This window comes from Nannobrachium achirus (genome assembly GCF_963921795.1).
Source record: "Nannobrachium achirus genome assembly, chromosome: 2".
NCBI lineage: Eukaryota > Metazoa > Chordata > Actinopteri > Myctophiformes > Myctophidae > Nannobrachium > Nannobrachium achirus.
The window spans coordinates 63,072,298-63,092,886 of record NC_137811.1 but is presented as its reverse complement, the minus strand read 5'-3'; the positions used below and the strand labels follow the sequence as shown (position 1 = coordinate 63,092,886).

The following is a 20,589-nucleotide window of genomic DNA, read 5'->3' as shown; positions in this document are numbered from 1 at the left end:
ATACATGCATTTAACAAACCCAAATATGTGCTCTTTGTGTACTTAATTCATGCCAACAGAAAAATCATAAAAACTTTGAGATTCTGAAGTTATATATATTACATATCTTATTATACATTGGCTACAGGTTGTAAACCAGATTTGTAAACCTTCATAACTATATACACAGCAGTGGTGTGTACCGTGTTAGACTATAAACGTAGTACGTGCAGAATTCTTAGAAAAAAGCCGTAGCCCCTCTACTAACCATTTCATCCATTCAAAACATGCTAGCGCATGACCAGGACCACGCGCATCATGTCGTGCAGGGAATGATTATCGTATCCCTCCGAAAAGAAAACCTAGAACACACCACTGATACACTGTATGATAAACAACTACAAGGTGTGTTGATCAAGTTTACTTATCTTAAGTCTCATCCAACTCCACGGCTTTGACTGTATAAAAATAATCCACCGTCACAGAGAGAAGTATTGACAAGCACTGTGTGACTTCCAACCTCCTGTAAACCCAAGAAGAAGAGTACTGCTGCTGTTCATTCTAGCTGTGCAATTGAGGAATCATTCAAATTCAGGGCACCAGGTAAACACCTGGTAGTATAGAACCCTGGGGACCCCCCACCATGATAAGCACTTTGGAATGTTGGAGTTGAGGCGTTCAATTTACTTTGACTCGGTTCCACAGATAAATAGTGAAAATAGCAGATTGCGAGGCGTTGTGAGCTTGACTTGTAGATTTTAACAATTGCTTCTTTCTTATATAATTTGACAATTTTGACCAATGTCTTTAGACCAAATTGTAAATTTGGACACGTTTTTACAATATAGTTTGTTGGTTCCTTTTTTTTAGCAGTAATGGACTTAATGGAATCTTTTTTTTAGGTATAAAAAAGGTCTTAGAAGTCCTTAAATTGTCACTTCACTGTCATCTGGGGGACCCCCCGAATCTGGGGTCTCAACTCACAGGTTGAGAACCACTCGTATAGGAAACTAGCAGCAGTCTGGGTTATCCAGGACCAGTGTTGCTTGAGAACCACTGGACTCAAGGCTACTACTGACCAAAAACATGACAAATTGAGGTTTTCCTCATTTCCAATTAACAGATTTAACAGTTTCCAAAAGTAAACAACCTTTCCATGAAGTATACCACAAATGAGTTCTTCACACTCATATTATACGACCCAGGCCTTAAACCGAAGAACAAAACGAGAGGACAGGACAAATTCTAGGACCAAAACGCCCTAAGTGTTCATAAAACACAAAGTGTTTAAAAGACGATGTGTTTTCAAGGTGCTACTTGGGAGCATTTGTCACCTTAAAGTGATCCCTGGCTAATACGACAAATATGCCTTAATACATTATAATTGTCCTCTATAACTGCAAAGTAAAATTAAAAACACCTTAAATATTTTATTTCTTCTAGAAATAGCTAATCTTTCACTCAACAGGGGAAATGCCTGTCGCAAGTTGATGATGTCATAAATGTCATGTGTGATCTATCCCTATGGAATTTATGGCATGCATGTGAAAATAAAAACGAACTTAATATTTCCTATGGTTAATATGAGCATCAAATCAATATTTCAAATGTGTTTTTTGCACATGTATGCCGTAAATTCCATAGGGATAGATCACACATAACATTTATGACATCATCAACTTGCGTCAGGCATTTCCCCTATTGAGTGAAAGATTCGTTATTTCTAGGAGAAATAAAATATTTAAGGTGTTTTTAATTTTACATTGTAGTTATAGAGGACTATTATAATGTATTAAGGCATATTTGTCGTATTAGCCAGGGATCACTTTAACATAATAGTGCATGTTTGTTGCAGTAATTTTTTTGTTTGTTTTCCTTGCTCAGAAGACGGTATAACTGTTCGCTTCCCCATAACCGGCTTCCTTTAGGTAGCGCTCAATGTTCATTGGCTCTGGCACTCTGATGACTTTGTCGTTGGCACTTTTCTCTCCTGACTGAATCTTGCGGCTCAGCTCCGCTAGCGATGGTCGATCCTGCTCCTTCCAGTGGCAGCAGGACTTGATGATGGAGTATCTAAGAGAGAGGATGATGAGGATGAGCGGTGTTGATTTTGTCGACTAAAACTATGACCATTTTCAGCACACAGCTGAGTATAAATCAGGCATTTCAAGGCCATCAAGGCCCGGCAAGATACATTTTAGTCAGCTAAATCAACTGTAGATTTAGTAGACTAAAATCGTATGGTATTTAGTCAACTAAAACTAGACTGAAACAAAAAAGAATGACTGAAATATAAACAGAATTTTAGTCAAAAGACTAGGACTAAAACTAAATAAAAAATTGCTGTCAAAATGAGCGGCAGCCGTTAAAAACCCTGTCTTCTAACAAAACGTTCACAGCCAACACCTTTCATGGACGCAAACGCAGCACCCTCAAATAGCCAGGCAACATTAGGTTTTACTATATTACCCGTTAATCAATCTGGCTAACCATCGTCAAATAAAAGGGAACGCCCACTCTGTTTTTTTCCTTTTCAATTTCATTTTCATCTGTTGCGTAGCATCAGAGTCTGTTCTCGAGAGATTACCCGTTAATACACCTGTAATACAGAGTAACTCGCAGCAGATACTTACAGTGTATTGGAGGAGTGAGGAGGCCTTTTCAGCGTTTTTCCCCTTTGGTGGAACTGTAGAAGTTCTTTAACAGGGATTTCAGCAAATGGAGCTTCCCCTGGAAAGGATGAGGAGGTAGACAGGTGAGTGTCACAATTATAAGAGTCTTGTGTATGGATGGATTCTTTTTAAAGGATGATCATTTATTATACAAGCAGACCACTACATGCACTCCTGAAATCTTGGAAGACAGGATGTACTTTCAGAAGAATTTGATCACACACATGCAGCAGCAAGTTCTACAGTGTCTGGGTCCGTTTCAGACAATCAATTTCAATTCAATTCCATGAAATACTGCAAACTATGCGATTGGATTCTTGTATAGACACATATCATTGTCACCCAGCCTACTTCGTTTTACAGTCCCTTAAAGTCAACTTACCAAGGGTTGCCATTTCATACAGCAAGATTCCAAAAGACCAGCTACAAAGAGACACACAGAAACAATTAGTGAATGAGGATGGAAGCATGCCTTTCATACAGCAAATGCTGTTTATTATGCATATATAATATTTTAACAATAGCGACTTCTCTACGGGCAGTTTTGTGATAGATCTGAATCTTTGAATGAGGAGAGAGTGGTCCGTTAACTCTCCTTTGTGTTGTTCTTTAGTGAAACAGCTTTGTAAAAAGCACAAAAGGAACAAAGTGTAAGAGGAGCCGCAGGGGGAAGGTCCTGGCTGAATTGGCGATTAAGTAAGGAAGTGAATCACCATCTCTGTATATAAATGTATACATTTCAGGTTTACTAAATCTGTATTGGAGGGGAGGAATTTACTAAGAATACTAGCGGATACATACTTGTACCCCGTATACTTTGTTGGGTGTACATCAGGGTTCTATCACTAGCCCCACATCTTTTCCTACTACACCAAATCTCTTTGCCATAAATAGACGATCTACAAGCTCAAAATGCGCTACAACCTAACTTGCTGTGAGCTTGTAGATCTGCAATGTTCGCAGAGCGTTTCGTCTATTATAACACACAGCGTGGGGTCATTACTTACATGTCACTGCTCTGAGTGGCAGGTCTCTTCACCAGTATCTCGGGTGCCTGCCATTTCTTCACGCGGTCTTCACTCTTAGTGGCTCCCGGGTTCTTCCTGGCGAACACCGCCTCCAGGCCCCACAGCTTGGCCGTGCACTCCTTACTGACCAATACGCTGTGAGCACAGACGTTGCCATGGAGAAGATCCTTGCTGTGGAGGAACTCCTAATTTGGCAACAAGAAGGGCAGACAACATCTTAGGAACTGGTCGACACGCTTCTGTTGGTCCTTGGTTGACAAAAGTGTGTCATTTTTAGAGACAGTGAACATTTAGACATTGACAAATTGATGTCAGGGGAAATAGATTTATAGCATTTGGGAATGGAACTCTTGAATTCCTGTCTCAGTGAGGAACGTTATCTTTCCTCATCAATCAAATAATAGAGTTATGTGATATAAATGCACCATGTTATAACTGACACCGACTCAAATGATCCGATTTAACCACTTAAACCCAAATACTTTGCTGACTTGTGTCCCTCCTTTTTTCCTCTACACCGAATATTTTCACCGGAAATAGCTGATCTACAAGCTCGCAACATGTCACAACAAAATGCGTTGTGAGCTTGTAGAACTGCAAGTTTTGCTTAGTGTTCAGTCTGTTCGTGTATTTAACGATTTACATACAGTGGTGCAGGCAACGTTTGTGTACAGGGCTGCACATGTTCAAAAATATGAATGGAAATGTCAGCATAGTAAAATGAAAAGGGTTCCTGTGGTTGACAGGGTGATTTATGGGAGCTTGCAGTGATTTGAAAGTCAAACGTTCAGGCATAGAGACATCCAGCAGACATTAGCATACTGACCAGTGCTGAAGCCACCTGCTTGGCCATGGTAAATATCAGTTTCTCTGTCATCTCACACACAGGCTCTACGTGGTCCTGGGAAAGAAAAAGAATACCATCAACACACAACTTCATCTGCACCCTATCATACAATAGGATACTAGCTTATTATTCACCATCAGTCAATTACATTATTCTTTTATTTTTAATATTTTACACATTTTGTACATTAGAATGCAATACAACATGCCGTACATTAAGTGTAAGTGCAAAGATGAGAAGTAGATGAGAAGTAAATGATAAAAGAGTAAAATTATGTTGACCACTTCTTAAACCATAATACTGTGTATACTTTGTTAACCAGGGCTCTAAACTAAGTCCCTCTCTATGCCAAAGGTCTTTGCTGAAAACAGTCGGTCTACAACCTCAGAAAGCGTTACAGATTAATAATGTTAATGGTCTCACTAGACTAGGAGTGAGCAGCCAACACACAGATTGAGGCAGTGTCAGTTTGTATTTCTTTCCGGGGTCAAACAAACTCCCTAGTCCCTACCCAGGGGTGCACCAAATTCTGGGCCCTGGGTACAAGGATTCACTGCGGGCCCCCCATGAATGTTCTTCATAGGGAGAGGGGGTTTAACCCATTTAGACTGGGAACACATTATTATGCATTATTTTGTGCTTTAACTATTGAAAAATAGCAGATATACTGCTTTTCATGCGGAATAATAATAATAATTAAGGCCCCTCCACCTTGGGCCCTAGTAACTCAGTCACACTTTTCCCCCCCTTGTGACGCCCCTGTCCCTACCTGTCGACATCGCCACAGAAAGCTGAGCAGGTCTCTGTTCTCCAGCTCCTCCACCACGGTGACCAGGGGGGCTCGCAGAGAGACCACCCCCAGCAGCTCTGGCAGGAAGGGATGAGGTCCCAGCTGGGCCAGGAAGGACGCAAAGCCCAGGAAGCTGTGTCTTTCTGTGGCGTCCGCAGTGTCTGAGGAGGAAAAAACAAAACAATGAGAACCTTGTTTGAGATGTTGTAGATCTATCGTTAGTTATCCAGAACTAGAATAGCACATCCACTTAGTGGATAGACAGACAGACAGACAGACAGACAGACAGACAGACAGACAGACAGACAGACAGACAGACAGATAGTAGATACAGTATATACTTTATTAATCTTGAAGGACATTCCTTCTGTTCAACAGCTCCAGCTGCCATACATTCATACAGAGATGTGTCAGTAAAAGAAGCATGATGAATAATGATGAAAAATATAACATACATAACATCAACATCACATGGAACCAAATGGACCCATTAGTACTCTCGGGAGTTACAGAACCGCAAGGGTCCCTTTAGTTCCTATCAGTCATTAAGCTGAGGACTCCTGGGGGTCCCTAAACCCCCCACACTGAGAACCAGCGCCCTACAATACGACCCGAACACCAGCTGTTTTTGGGGTGAACCTTTGTGTCGTTTCCCTCACCGTTGAGCACGCGGAGCACCACGTTCCTGCTCTCCATGCGGGCCCTGTAGAGGGAGACCACCGAGTCGGTGCGCAGGGAGAAGGCGCAGGGCAGCGGGGTGACCAGGTTGAAGGACTCAGGCAGCCGCTGGCGCGGCAGCTCCCTGGGCTGGACCACCGGGTTGAACACAGGCCTGGGAGTAGAGACGTCACCATTATTATGACATTTTACAGGACGATTAATTGTCACTCAAATAATTGTGTTTAATGATTTAATTGTGTTTTTTTGTCGTTGACAATTACATTTCTGTTTGGCTTTTTTAGGCTTTCAAGTTGCACATTGGCAGATATGACACATAACCTAAATATACAAAGAAATTACTGACATTTTTGACAACTATATACTTTAAAGAAAACATGATAGTGGAAATAGCCGATCTACAAGCTCACAAGTTGTGAGCTTGTAGATCTGCTATTTCCAATATTTTTGAAAATGTTTGAAACTATATGACATTTTTTCAACATGGAAACAATTATGACGATGACAAATAATTGCAGTTAGACGTTTATGTAATAATTGTGACAGGCCTACTTGAGAGGCGGCGGGGCGTTGTTGGCCGACGCGAGGCAGGGCGCGCCCACAGCCACAGAGAGGCTCCTGGACGAGTAGGCATGCTGGGGTGGGGTGAACGTGGAGTAGGTGCTGGGCATGTCCAGGGCTATGGCCTCACCCTCCAGGACATTGAGACCGGCCGGAGCTGAGGAGAGAGAGAGAGAGAATGGGGGTGGGGGGAGGGTGTTGAGATATGGGCGTGAGGGGATTAATCGGTGCCAGTATTAACATCACAATACACCAGGGCAATCAGCAGGATAAATAAAGATATTAGCGCAAGGATGGGCTGACGGATACCAAACATCTCCGCCCACACACCTCCATGCAAACTCCTGAGTGTGTAGTTCACTACACAACATCAACATGCATTATGTATCTCAACTGTTAATAATAATTTATTTACGGCACACTCATCTAAAAGCAGGGATTACAACGTTATTTATGAGAAAATATAAAAAGATGGTCTGCATTTGTATCGTGCCTTTAATCGAAGCATGTTACAATGTGCGTTATATTCACACATCCACACACTGACTGTAAAGGCAGTGAACCATGCTTGCAAGGTACCAGTCCCTCAGTGTCTTGCTCAAGGACCATTTTTTGATACAAAGCTGCGTTGTATTCTTGCACAGTCCTTTCCAGGCCAGTAATTTCATGGAGGCCATGAAGGCTATGGCCGTTGTTGCCCTTCAGTTTGGCCTTGTGACACTCAAACCAATGGCATGACCTGAGGTCACAGTGGCCTTAATGCCCCAGCTGACAGTACCACTTTCTCCTCTGTCTGTATTGTCAATATGTAGACAGTAGACACCGGTGTCTCTTTCTTGTCATGTAGACACCAGTGTTTTTTGTTGAGATTCGGAAATCTTAAACCAATCCAGTGACTTTGATTGGTGCAGGGCTGAGCATGGATTCATCAGATTGTAAATACCATCATTTATCTATTTCACTGCAGATTAGGTTATCATCCTTAACCCTTAGATTCAAAGAATTATTTCAATGGACTAAAATCTTGTTTTATTTTATGGCCTTCCTGCCCTGACATTTGGCCTTTGTGCCCTCAAAAAATGGACAACACCAAAGGCCAAGTGACCTTGCCCCTAAAATGAAGAAATTCCAGGCCTGCTCCTTTCCTGCACATTATAAAAGCACATGTGTCTTACCATCGATGCCTTGCAGCACCCTCCTGACACGCTGGGGTCTAAAGGAGGTCCCGGAGGCCTGTGGTCGGATGCGGTCCACCTTCTCTGGGCAGAAGCGCAGCAGAAGGATGAAGACCAGGGTGACCAGGAAAGAGGCCAGCAGGAACACTGGCACCACGATCACCTCCTGCTCATACAAACGGATCTCTGTAGAGACAGAGCAGAGAGAGATATGAGGAAATGGCACTCGGCTGAGTTATGTGAGAGTTCAGCTGAGAGCAGTTGTTGCAGACTTGTCCTCTAAAAGAAGGGCCTTGCCGCTGTTTGTCCTGTTTATCCAGAATGACAAATGACTTGCAAAGTGTGAATCAAGAATCAAGAGCGTTTATTTGTGACTCTCTCATACAGGTACAAGAAGCTAAATATTGGTGTGACGTGTTCTTTAAGACAGCGTTTCTAAAACTTTCATATTTCAAGGTCTCCCCTTAACTCTGACAGTGTACAAATGGAACCAAATGAACCAGTTAGGGTTCATTTGGTTCCATTTGTACGCTGTCAGAGTTACAGACTTGTATGGGTCAATTTGGACCTCCCTAAAGGAACCCACAGTCCCTGGAATCCACTTTGAGAACCACTGCTTTAAGACACACTGTGCCAACAACAACAATACAGACACGATAAAAATAGAACAGAATACTTTAAATAAAGTTAAACATTACATGTCAGACACACGGAATGTTGAGGATTGGGGGAGTGGGGGGGTGTTAGTATCAGATTTACAGTATGACGTGCAGTAAGGTATGTACACTTACAGCACATCTAAACACGGTACATCAAGTACACTATTATTGTTTTATGGGTTTGCTGTTTTGTTTTCTTGTCATTGTCCTCATTCAGGGCTCTGACAGCCACGAGGAAACAACCGTTCCCGCATGAGCCTTGAGCCCCAGGCTCTGAGAAACCTCAGACACTTGCTTGTCCACATTGTCACAAAGAGTCTGCTACTGGGCCGGTGTCCGTCTTTCACAATCCTTGAGTCTGAGTGTCTGCAAGTGTCTTTGTGTAGGCTACTGCTATATTTACAAAGATCACACACCCTCACAATGGTGGAAATATCAGGACTTTTTGCCATTCCTCACTTACGCAACAGCGTACGTAAAGGCTTAGGTTTAGAATTAAAAGTACATTATGGTTTGGGTTGGGGAATATGGGTCAATGGAAACAATCTGAAGGTCCTCGCAAGTGTGTAAGGGTGGGGGTGGGGGAGTCAGACTTGACATTAAAATGTGTCCTGCATTATCTGGCCACAAAAGGACAGGATTGAACACCGATGTCAACGCAATCAAATGGTCCTCAACCTCAAGATGTCTTGCGTCCTCATCGCTCGGGCCACTTTCAGAGGTGGCCTGGGGTACATGTCCACATAATTAGAGTGATGTAAACACAAATTTCTCCCTATTTACTCCCTTTAAACATTGCACAGTATGTACATTTTTTGCAAGTCATTGTTCAACAGGGAATGCCTACAGCAGCTAGACAAAAACTAGTTCTCCTGTTCCTCCTTTACCCACTCTGCAGTTCTCAAATGAAGGAAGCTGGTGGAATAAAAAAGAAAATACACTGCACACTGAATAAGTATGATTTAGCTTTTAAATATGTATTACTCCATACTTTAAAGGCTCATTCCCACTGGGCCAGATAAACAGATTAAAACATATCTGTCTCCATTCAAGTGGATGGTAAGATACAGATAAAAAATATCTGTGACAGATATTTTTTTATCTGTTTATCTGGCCCAGTGGGAATGGGCCTTTAGTCATTTCATTGTGTGGTGAATCCTTTCACTGCGTATTGCTACAGGCAATGTAATATTCCTGAGAGAATGACTTTACATAGCACTATCCTCGTCTTTTCAGTTTTTTGTTGTTGTTCTAAGTCCCCTCTAGACACATTTTTGATTATGTAAAAGTACTCTAGTATGATTCATATTTAGTTTAAAATGGTTTCCCCAAAAAAGCGCATCTACTCTTTCTACTTAATTCAGATTTCAGCAAGTGGTTAATTTGCATATTGGACCATGATACTGTAGGTTCACAGGATTGGTGACACAGCCAAGCCCAGATTTTAAGGAAGTACAGGGAAGCTCCCCATCTCCAGTGAAAGAGTGTGAAAAGGGCGCTCTGGTGTCAAGTTCTGCACATGCATGTACAACAGTCTGTATCAGTCATGCCTCCAAGAGGAGCACTGTAGGAGAACTGTAGTGACTTTAAAACCCTCTGGCGTCTGGCATTTTGTTTTAAAATACAAAATGACTATCCTTTTTCCTCAGGGCTGGTATGGCCGACTTTAAGGGATTAAGAAGCTGTGCGTCTACTCTCCAAAAAGAACGAGAGTGACGTGGCTGTATGAGGAAGTATAAAGTTTTCATAATTGGCCAGTTCCATAATATTGTGAAATTTACCAAAATGTAAAACGTTCTTTACCTCTTAATGACATATACTAACACCATCTTTCTGGTCAGAGTCTTTCTGGAGCGCAACCTCAGATAACTAAATTGTGTAGAAATGTTCATATCTACTTTGTGCTGTATGAGGTTTTTCTTATGTTGAATAATGATCTCTGAACTTTTAAGATTTGTTTTTTTTAGGGCTTTTTATGCCTTTATTTGATAGGATAGTAGACTGACAGGAAATGGGGAGAGAGATGGGGAATGACATGCGGCAAAGGTCGTCCGGATCGGGAATCGAACCGGCGACGCCAACAGGCATCATAGCCTAGTATGTGGTATGCGCCTTGACCACCAGGCCAGCGGGCGCCCGATCTCTGAACTTTTAAGGCAAAATAAATTACTTTAGTCTATTTAAATTACTGATTTAGGCAGACAAAATTTTGACACTTTCAGAGGAAACCTTGAATGTGCATATAGGCCTATTCAATGTAGCCCAATTCAGGAGCTACATTGCACCTAGGAATTATTTGATCCTGTATATTGAAAAAAAGATTAAAAAAACACAAGAGCTAGGAAGGATTTCAATGAAAATTAATCATACAGTAGTCACAGACAGTAGTCAAATGACCAGCAGGCAACATCATAATATACAGTAACATTGGTACATATTCCTCAAGGTCCAACATGCAGACAGATAACTCACCACAGATGGTATCTCCCTGCTTGCAGCGGAAGTCTGCCTCAGACATGGACGTCATCCTGTCAGATGGTGAGAGAGATGTGAGCCCATGACAGTGAGAACCCAGGCCTAATTTATACAGTATCTATAGAGGGTATGCGCATGCATGCATATAGTGAATGGGATATCGAGTGGCAAAAAGTGAGTAGCAAAGTGAGTTTCACGTAGTTTAATGTATGGGCTGTCAAGGCCAGAAAGTATTTTTTTGCCACTCAGTAGGCTATCTTGAATAACTTCCGGGTATGATGATGATGTCACGCACATACCCTCTATATTCCGTCATACGACGGTGTCCTATGCCAAAAGAATGGCAAATCAACAAGCTCATGCAACATGTTGAGAACATTTAAGTATAAAACAGGGTTAATCTGCTGTGGAAAGCTCTAAACTCAAATGAATTGGTGTCCTATCCTATCTTTGTATTTTATAAATGTCCTATAACCTGTTTATGAAGTAGTGTGCTTGTGGCCATAAGGATTTTTAAAGGTAATATCTCACATGTTCCTTCAGTGTGTCTTTGGGTGTTATAGCCACTGTGCACAGGGAGTCCACCCTATGTTCCCCAGGTTCTATGTTCCCCTCTCTATGTTCCCCACCTCACAGCATTAGTTTTAGTGAGGTTATGGTTAGAGTTAGGGGTAGGTTTAGGTGGTAAGAAAGTGGGGAACATAGAACCTGGGGAACATAGGTACGGTCCCGTGCACAGTAGGATACCGTTCAAGTGCTCAGCTGGGTGCCTATTTCAGTTTCACTGTATTAAGTGTACCTAATCTAAAAGACAGGGCCATTTTCTTACACTTTCACGTTTAAATTAGCACTCCAGATTTGGCTGCGTAGTCGTGACGATAGCTAATGATGGGATTAAGTGTGGAGATGGTTTTGAATGGCCTTGACTCTCAGTCGAGAGCAGCGGTGTGATGGTAACATGAGTTCCATTATTAATCAGTAGAAGGTGGTGTCTGCAATCCAAAGAGAGCCAAAGTGTAACTGGAACCTATCAGACATTCTCTCACTAACTCACGTGTACAAACCCAATCTATCTTCCTCCTTTCTTTCTTCCTTCCTTCATTCCTCCCTTTCCGGAACTCATAATTAAAAACCCACACTCGCCTTAGACAAGATAGTCTTATCGCTTTCCCTTTTAAACAGATACTGAGCACATTAAAACATTAAGGAGGATATACCTAGTACTGCCTGCTGAGGTCTTAAATCGCTCACTGACAGCCTGCCACAAAAGCTAAGCGATGACACACCTGTCAAACTGGTGGATGGATGATGTGCATGGCTTGATATTGTATCAACAGTAAAGACAGCGATGGCCGATGGGTGTGTGTGTGTGTTTCCAGCTGCACTCCTCTCATAATGACCTGTGTGCATTCTCTCAACCTGTCCATCAGCATTTTTGCTCCAGCGAGGATATTGTTATCCACCCAAAGGGCAAACACCTATTTACACTCCTACACACAATGTATAAAGACACGCTGTCACGCATGGACTAAGAACTGTCTAATCCAAGAGCATAGCCTACTGTACACATCGCCTGAGCTTTCCATTTAATGCCTGAGCATTAAATAGAAAGACACCCAAATTGAGAGCTACACGTATTACAATGAAAACCTAGAAAGTACAGCTAAAGACTTTTTACTCTTCATCCACATTCACTTATAGCCACAAAGTATAGTACAGTGGTTTGCAAAGTGGGAAACTGAAATTAAAAAGTTTGAGAACCACTGGTGTAGTACATTGAAATGATATAGGCTTATGTATTATCTAGAAAAACAACATGTGCTGATCTTACCTCTCTTTTTTCTTGTGTCTTATATCTGTAGACAGAAAATCTTGAATCCGGTCAATTATGTTAATGAATTCATCTGCCAGTGATCATGCTGTTACTCATACAGTCTCACACATCGTCCCCGGTAAAGGCTGTGTTTAGTCCAGGTGTAGCTCTTTTCCTCAATCTTCCATTGTCACCTGTTTCTCTCTCTCTCTCTCTCTGTCTCTCGGGTGATTTGCACGGCTCAGGGGAGACAACTGTTGTATTCTGTTTGTCTAAGTTACAGCTTCAGTGTTGCCTCAACTCCGCCCACTCCACCTGCGGCCCAATCCCTATTCTTTCCCTTTCCACTTCCTCCTCAATTAAGTCTGCGATGAGTAGGACCAAGATCACGCTGATGTCAGGCCGTGCACTGATCTCCGACCTTGGAGTCCTTCCAACTTATAAATCCCTTTCCATGCTGTCAGTTTGTTGTGTCCCCAGCTATCGCTCGCCCTGCCTCTCTCGTTCTCTTTGTCTAAGCAAACTGGTCCTGCCAGTGCCACTCGCCCCCCACACCCCCCACCCACCCACCCCAACATGCAATCTGTTTTCTCCTCAGCCTTTTGTTAGTCATATCTGGCATTTTCTCTAAGTCTATCTGCAGTTAGATCTAGCCAAAGGCTTTCCTGTCCCAAGAACCAGAATGGCAACCTTTTGTCATCTGTGCAGCACTTGGTCAGCGATGATGAGATGCGTTTCAAGGGAGCCGATCAAATGACGAAACAAACAAGTGTAAAACAATATCTACAGTATTTATTAGGGGACCAGGGGAATCTCTGGAGATGAATGGGGGCGATCTCAAGGCTGGGGACTAAGCATATAAACAGTGTATCAATTTGCTTTGCAATTCCCATGATCTATGAGCAGACAGGCATTGTCTGAAGGAAGGGTTCAGGTTATAGTTTGGCAGAGGATTTAGCAGGTTGAGGCCCAATCCACTTCTCTCCTGGAACACACAGAGGGATATGATTGACAAAAGATTATGAGGAAATTAATTGTGATTTGCTTAACCACATGAACCCTAGCGTACCTATTCTGGGGTCAAAATGTTGTAAAAACAGCAGCTTTACAAGCTCACAACACGTCACAATGAGCTTCTAGGAGGGGGCCCAGTATAGACCCCTGGGGGACTCTGGTCAATACATTTAAGTATATGGGGTTAAAGTGGTTAAAAGGGTGGAAATGAGGTGCAACCCTCAAACATATCAAAGTGACCATAGCAATCAAATATGAAAGTAGCCTTATGTTGCATAATACAATATGAATCAGTAGTTAAATAAACGTAACTTTGGCTTTCATAAAGTCTCATGGGTGTAGGTGTTAAGAGATGTTTTAATTAAATGCCATCAAATCAGGTAACAAATGTAAAGATGCACTGATATGTAAATTCTTGGCCAATACCGATACCAATACCGATGTTTAAAATAACAATTTAGCTGATGGCCGATACTGATACCCCCCCTTTTGTGCCAGGGAAACAAATGCATCTTCATTATAAGAAATAACTGTTCAGAATCTACAGCTTGGTAGGCTAACGAATACACCAACATAGCCAGCGCTAACTTTATGCTTATCAACAACAGATACATATTGGCTACTGCCATCGGTTAATGTCGGCTGTTACCGATATCTGTCCGATAACGATGGTGCAATCCTAAACAAATGGCGACAGCAATTTAGTGCGAATGCCGGGTGTAATAGTTTTCTTAGAAGAAATTCTATGTTTAAAAGACTTCATTTGTAAAGCCAGGGAGAAACAGCATTTGTATACTGCCAATGTCTGTTTTAGGAATATGTTAACTATTAACATCCATGACAATGAATCATATTATACTAGTAAGACGCCTCAGGGTGACAATCGACCTCATCGCGCCATGTCTTGGCCATCTGGCCAGTGATGTATATCGGACCAGTTACCAATATATGGAGATATGCCGTGAGAGCCCAAACAATAAACATGCTTATTCAGTAATTTGTTATGTGACAGTCCTATGATTTCTATGACATCTGACATCATACCCTTTTATGCCCATACATGGAGATCCCTGTCTGTAGAACCAGCCACACAGATATGGGCTGTCTTGGCCATATATATGGATTCTGTTAGTGTGGTATGTGGTCGATGTGGCCTCCATATATGGGCATTCCCATATGAAGTCCTGTTAGATATGGGCTTAATACTGATGACATCAGGGAACTCCATATATGGGCATAAAGGGATTCTGTTAGTGTGACATCACAGTGAAGCCAGAGCGTGATGTCAGAGCAGCAAACCCACTCTGTTAGAGTGGTTCCCCTGACATCACAGTGATGTCAGAGCATGATGTCAGAGCGGCTAACCCATAGACTGTAAAAAAGTGTACACGTCCAGACTGAGTCAGCATGTGTCGTTTCACATACTAAACTGTGAACTGCAGTCGCAATCATTCATTGCATGGATGGTAAGCAATGATAATAATATTGGTATTAATATCTCACCTATGCAGTGGGCCATGAGCTCAAATCTATCGTTGCCCCAGAACATCTCTGGCTTGCCGTCGACGTGACACACCATCATTGGGAAGCCAAATGACTGGAAAAGACAAGGTAAGAAAGAGAGATTTGGTAAATTTTACCTTCCATACCTGAATATAACCCCGAAGTCCTATGTTACAGAAAGAGGACCATCCATTTGTGGTCATGAGTTTTACTGTGAGTGTCTGCATTTGACCAAAAACATTCAAAAGAATGATTCTGTTTTTATGTGGAGTCTTTCTTTTTCTCTCTTTTTTTCTTGCAAGATAAGATATAGTCTTGCACATTTTGCCTTTTTTCCCCACCTTTTTTTACAATTTCATCACACACATTGATTGATCAATTGCATCTATTGTATTTATTTCTTTATTTTCACAACCAAATGGAAGTAAATTAAACATGCAGTTAGTAACAGGACCTAATAAGCCTATGGAGGAGAGAACCTGTGGCAATGAGTCTTACTGACCCCATGGTTGAGTGCTTCCTCGGTTGTACTTTTCAACTTGTCTTTGATTTGCTTAGAGGTGGACAGCTTCAGCAGCTCTTCGATGTCACTGGCCGAGATCCCTGCCTTCATTGCTGCCTGGGAGTAAATGGGAACACATTACAATAGTATTACTATGATAATACAATAATATATATATATATATATATATATATATATATATATATATATATATATATATATATATATATATTTATTCATACAGTATCTTTGTAAGAGAATTGATGAAAACGTTTTTCAGTAATTTGCTACCGTATTGAAAAGAATATCAAGAGAAGAAAATACAGGATTTGTGTAAGAGAAATAATTTTAAAAAAAGTCTTCAGTTTTGGTCATTTGTCTGGAAAATAAATTTGTGTTTAAAAAAATCGTTATCATGAACATTGTATCGTGATTCGAATTGCATCGTGAGTTGAGTGAATCGTTACAGGCCTATCCCAAACTGTTTAGCGCCTTTCAGATGGAGCGCGGTCGCCGCGTCCTAGTAATTCATTTTCAGGCGGGCGGGCATTTGGTTATTTTGGCCGCACGGAGAAGTTTCAAAGCGTGAGCCCCCGCGGCACTCGCACTCTGTCTGAAAGGAGCTTTACTTTTCAGGATTCAAATTAGCAGATCTGCAAGCTCAAAACGCGTTTCTAATTTTGATACTTTTGTGTGACACTGCAGTATTCAATTATGAAAAAACACAAAAAGCTAGAATATGGAGATAAGAGGCTTCTGACATTCTATTCTATAGATCAGCTCCACAGAGGAATGTGATACCTCAGACAGCGAGGCTGGCAGGGTGATGTCCTTGTCCTCGCTCCAGATCCTCCTCCACAGCTCTCTAGACACCTGCTCCACCTGCCCGTCTCCGCCCGTCTCCCGCTCCTGTACCGCTGCCACAAAGCGCATGGCAGCCAGGGAGCCTGGGAGGAACACACAGATTAACCACTGTCTTAAACCATCTATTCTAAGTCAAACGGACCAGAGTTGCATCTGTGCTTTTCCCCCCTCTATGCCAAATTTCTTCAACCCCTAAAATAGCTGACCTACAAGCTCACACAACACATTGCAAGTTCGCAAAGCGGGCGTTGTGAGCTTGTAGATCGGCTATTTTTGGCAAACATTCCCCATAGAATCGTATCCCCCACTGCAGATACAAATTATTCTGATTGACAACGTTTTTTTGTTTTAAAATAGCACAGATGGCGCTGTTAATATATTATGTATAGGAGCATCCTGTGATTTATCCACAAACAGCTCTCTACATAATTGTTGACAATTATGACAGTGAGTGTTGACAACAAGAACATTGTCTTACTCAAATCGCAAACTGATAATAACCATGCATGATAATCTACCAGAAATCAAAATAATCATAATAATGATAATATGGAGTGGGCCCCAATCCTTGGGGGTATTTTATTTTATTGTCACTGTACATTTCCACATACATTTGGATTTAATCCACCCTTGCTATTTAGGAGCACAGGGGCAGCAGTTAGGGCAGGGGTTCTCAAACCTTTTTAGGCTGTGACCCCCATAACAAAAATATTTGAACTGGGGACCCCGGGACCCCCACCCTGACAAGCGCTTGAAATTGTAGGTATTACATATTTATCGGTTCCACAGATAAATATTCTGAAAATAGCCGATCTACATGCTCACAACGCCTCGCAACTCTTGCATACTTAATATTTGACAGTTTGGCCAGTTTGGTATTAAAACGCTCTTGAAAGTTCTTAAATTGTCACTTTAGAAATGTGCAGATACCATGTAGACACTTACTGTATACTGTGTGTTGGTTTGTTTACCATTGAGTGAGGAAAAAAATACATTAAGCTAATCATCTGGGGACCCCACAAAATAATTTGGGGACCTCAAAATAATTCCCGACCCCAAGTTTGAGAACCACTGAGTTAGGGGTATCTTGCAAACCTTCTGTTTCCCTGACAGCCTCTCTCTATCAATACAGCTACGGCTGTCCCAAACACCATCCAACTTTATTTCTGCACACACTAGGTCCAAAATGATTAGTCTCTGTATGCAGGACTTGGTCGCCAGTGATTTAAAGAGTACATCTCACTGCTCAAGGCTTAATAGTATATTGTTACCTTTCTTGAACATAGCTTCAAAGGGGTCTGATGGAGCCTTGACAGGAACGTCACAGTATTGGGACAACCGTTGCAGATCCTTCGTCATGTACATAAACTTGTTTGGTACCAGTCCAGGAGGCTTATTACCTATGGGAAACACATTGTCATGTTACAAGAAGTTGCACAACATTGTCCACAGAGGATCGAGGACATTAATATTTAGGCTACTGGGCTGTATCCCCACTAGATGCTAACTAAATACACTGACATTTTGAAAGGAAACAGGGCATGTGATGTGAACACAGGTGATTACAATTGCCTCTTTCTCATTTAAACGTACCTGATCCCTGCATGACGCCGCCCAGAAATGCGGGACGTAATTTGAGCTCTATGTTCCACACGTTTCTATAGCGGCACATGATCTGAAAGATCAATGGACAGCACTCATTGAAACCTTATGTCCCATAGAGAGGGCAGTGATTCTCAACCTGTAGGTCAGAATCCCCAAGTGATGGGGGGGTTCCTGGAAGATTTGCTGAATTGTTTCAAAAAACTCTATATACTGTACATTCCCCATTTTCAACAGCTTTTATTAAATTTTGACACTTGCTTTGGCAATGTAAAGGTATGTTTGAATGTGCAACACGTTTTCTCACTCAACAGCAAACAAACCAATACACAGCTAACAGTGTATACAGGGTATTTGCACATTTCTAAAGTGACAATTTAAGACATTTTTAATACTAACCTAAAGTAATCAATAAACTAGTAAGACGCCTCAGGGCGACATGCGAACTCCCCCGGCCATCTGGCCAGTGATGTATATCAGACCAGTTACCCATATGGAGATCCATGTATATGGAGATATGCTGTGAGAGCCAAAACATGCTTACTCAGTTATTCGTTATGTGAAAGTCCTATGATGTCTATGACATCTGACATCATACCCTTTTATGCCCATACATGGAGATCGCTGTTTGTAGAACCAGCCGTTAGTGTTGTATGTGGCCGATGTGTCCTCCATATATGGACATTCGCATATGAAGTCCTGTTAGATATGGACTTAATATTGATGACATCAGGGAACTACATATATGGGCATAAAAGTGATTCTGTTAATGTAACATCACAGTGAAGCCAGAGCGTGATGTCAGAGCGGCAAACCCATTCGGTTAAGAGTGGTTCCCCTGACATCACACATCAGAGCATGATGTCAGAGCGACGAACCCATAGAACCACAGTGTCAGGCGTTATAGACAGTCAGAGATACATACGGACAAGCTCTGTGACCGCTCACACACTATACTGCGACCTACGGTCTCAACTAAACTGCGACCTATGGTCACAACTATAGCCTACTATAAAACACTTTCAAACATTGGCCAAATTGTTAAATATTACCTGCGAAAGAGGCAAAAAATTAGGAAATAGCCGATCTACATACTGTGAGCAGATCAGCTATTTTCTGAGGAACCGAGTCAAACTAAATGTAACGCCTGGCCTATACTCCTGTAGGCTCCGGGGTGCTGCGTTGGTCACTCACCAACAAGCTCAGCTCTTTGGCTGACTGGTTAACGTACGCGCCCTGATCAGTAGCGGCCCGGGTTTGCCTCCCGGTTGTTGCCTCGCGGTCATGCTACACTCCCACAAATCCAAGTGCTTTGTCAGGGTGGGGGGTCCCCAGTTCGAATGTGATTTTTTGGGGGGTCACAGCCTGAAAAGGTTGAGAACCACTGCCATAGGGGACAAAGAGGAGTAACTAACTAACATGATTATGATCTGCAGGCAAAATGATAAGCAACAACATGACTTGTGTCAGTTGTGTGCATGAATCTGTATCATATTATTTCTCCTATTATGTCAATTCATCCCAGAAGAAATACAGTATAGTCACCTCAAAGCCCAGCCAGGAGTATGGAGACACCACATCATAGAACAACTCGACCACTTTCTTAGATGTCATCTTCTTCTTTCTTTGAGTCAAGTGCTTCTTGTTGTCTGTGTTGCAATTCCAAAACGGCGGAAATGTAGTTGTTTTAGCTTTATATGGCTTTTATAGCATACAACGTTCATTACAATGAGGAGCTGCTAGTATAATAGCATTGGACTTGGTCTTGACTTTGGTCAGAAAGTGGATCAAAGTTCACTCATCAGAGGACCTGTGAAAGCCTGAAAATAGCTGATCTACAAGCTCACAACGCGTGACATGGGATGGCGACGTGTTGCGAACTTGTAGATCGGGGTATTTGCAGCGAGCAATACCGACCGTACAACGAAATATAAATTAGCATAAAACTTGTTAAAATAGCTACATCATTGTTGCACCTAAATATCGTAACAAAAGCAACAAATACAATTCACCTTTGTTGATTTCAGCTGCGTGCAGATTCCAGGACTGTATGTTAGGATTCCATTACATTCACCATCGTTGTTACGTTGTACATGAACAAATAGAGTTATAAACAATATAATATCAATATGAATAGAAAATAGACACAGCAGAAAACGTTTCTGTGTACAAGTCTGCTTCTCTTCCTCTGTACCTCCTCTCGTTTACTCCAAGTACACCTAGTACATTACTGCCCTCTTCTGGCCACAGTGCAACTTGAACAAACAAACAATTTTCCAATGACTGAGATAATGAGATAATGGTTTTTATTTTATTTAACAATCATTCCATTTTATCTCTAATAAAAAAATTACATTTCACCGAAATACAAGTTTATTTACCATATCACTTCTATGACAGTAAAATTTTATATTTGCAATAAATAGC

General features: G+C 41.7%; 2 protein-coding genes across 3 annotated transcripts; both read right to left on the bottom strand.

Annotated features, from left to right (window-relative positions):
* Positions 1 to 73: 73 nt before the first annotated feature.
* Positions 74 to 10,916, bottom strand: styk1b (serine/threonine/tyrosine kinase 1b; the record flags this gene model as incomplete). 2 transcript variants are annotated; one of them, XR_013962541.1, is made up of 11 exons in its annotated part: positions 74 to 1,313; positions 1,806 to 2,052; positions 2,613 to 2,709; positions 3,034 to 3,074; positions 3,659 to 3,864; positions 4,506 to 4,580; positions 5,296 to 5,477; positions 5,976 to 6,148; positions 6,547 to 6,712; positions 7,731 to 7,916; positions 10,862 to 10,916. XR_013962541.1 is itself a non-coding variant. In XM_080737813.1 (10 exons), the coding sequence occupies 10 exons, from the start codon at positions 10,914 to 10,916 to the stop codon at positions 1,860 to 1,862; spliced, it is 1,374 nt and encodes a 457-aa protein (XP_080593939.1). In that variant the 3' UTR covers positions 1,776 to 1,859. The 2 variants fall into 2 exon arrangements, 1 of the variants encoding a protein (XP_080593939.1); XM_080737813.1 differs by lacking the exon at positions 74 to 1,313 and having other exon boundaries at positions 1,776 to 2,052.
* Positions 10,917 to 13,325: 2,409 nt separating this feature from the next.
* LOC308294932 (glutathione S-transferase kappa 1-like) lies at positions 13,326 to 20,340 on the bottom strand. Its single transcript, XM_080737871.1, has 8 exons — positions 20,175 to 20,340; positions 19,708 to 19,811; positions 18,154 to 18,235; positions 17,832 to 17,960; positions 16,498 to 16,643; positions 15,697 to 15,813; positions 15,195 to 15,288; positions 13,326 to 13,662 (listed from the first exon to the last, which is right to left on the bottom strand). Exons 2-8 carry the CDS (start codon positions 19,774 to 19,776, stop codon positions 13,613 to 13,615), a joined length of 687 nt encoding a protein of 228 aa, XP_080593997.1. The 5' UTR covers positions 19,777 to 19,811; positions 20,175 to 20,340; the 3' UTR covers positions 13,326 to 13,612.
* Positions 20,341 to 20,589: the final 249 nt, after the last annotated feature.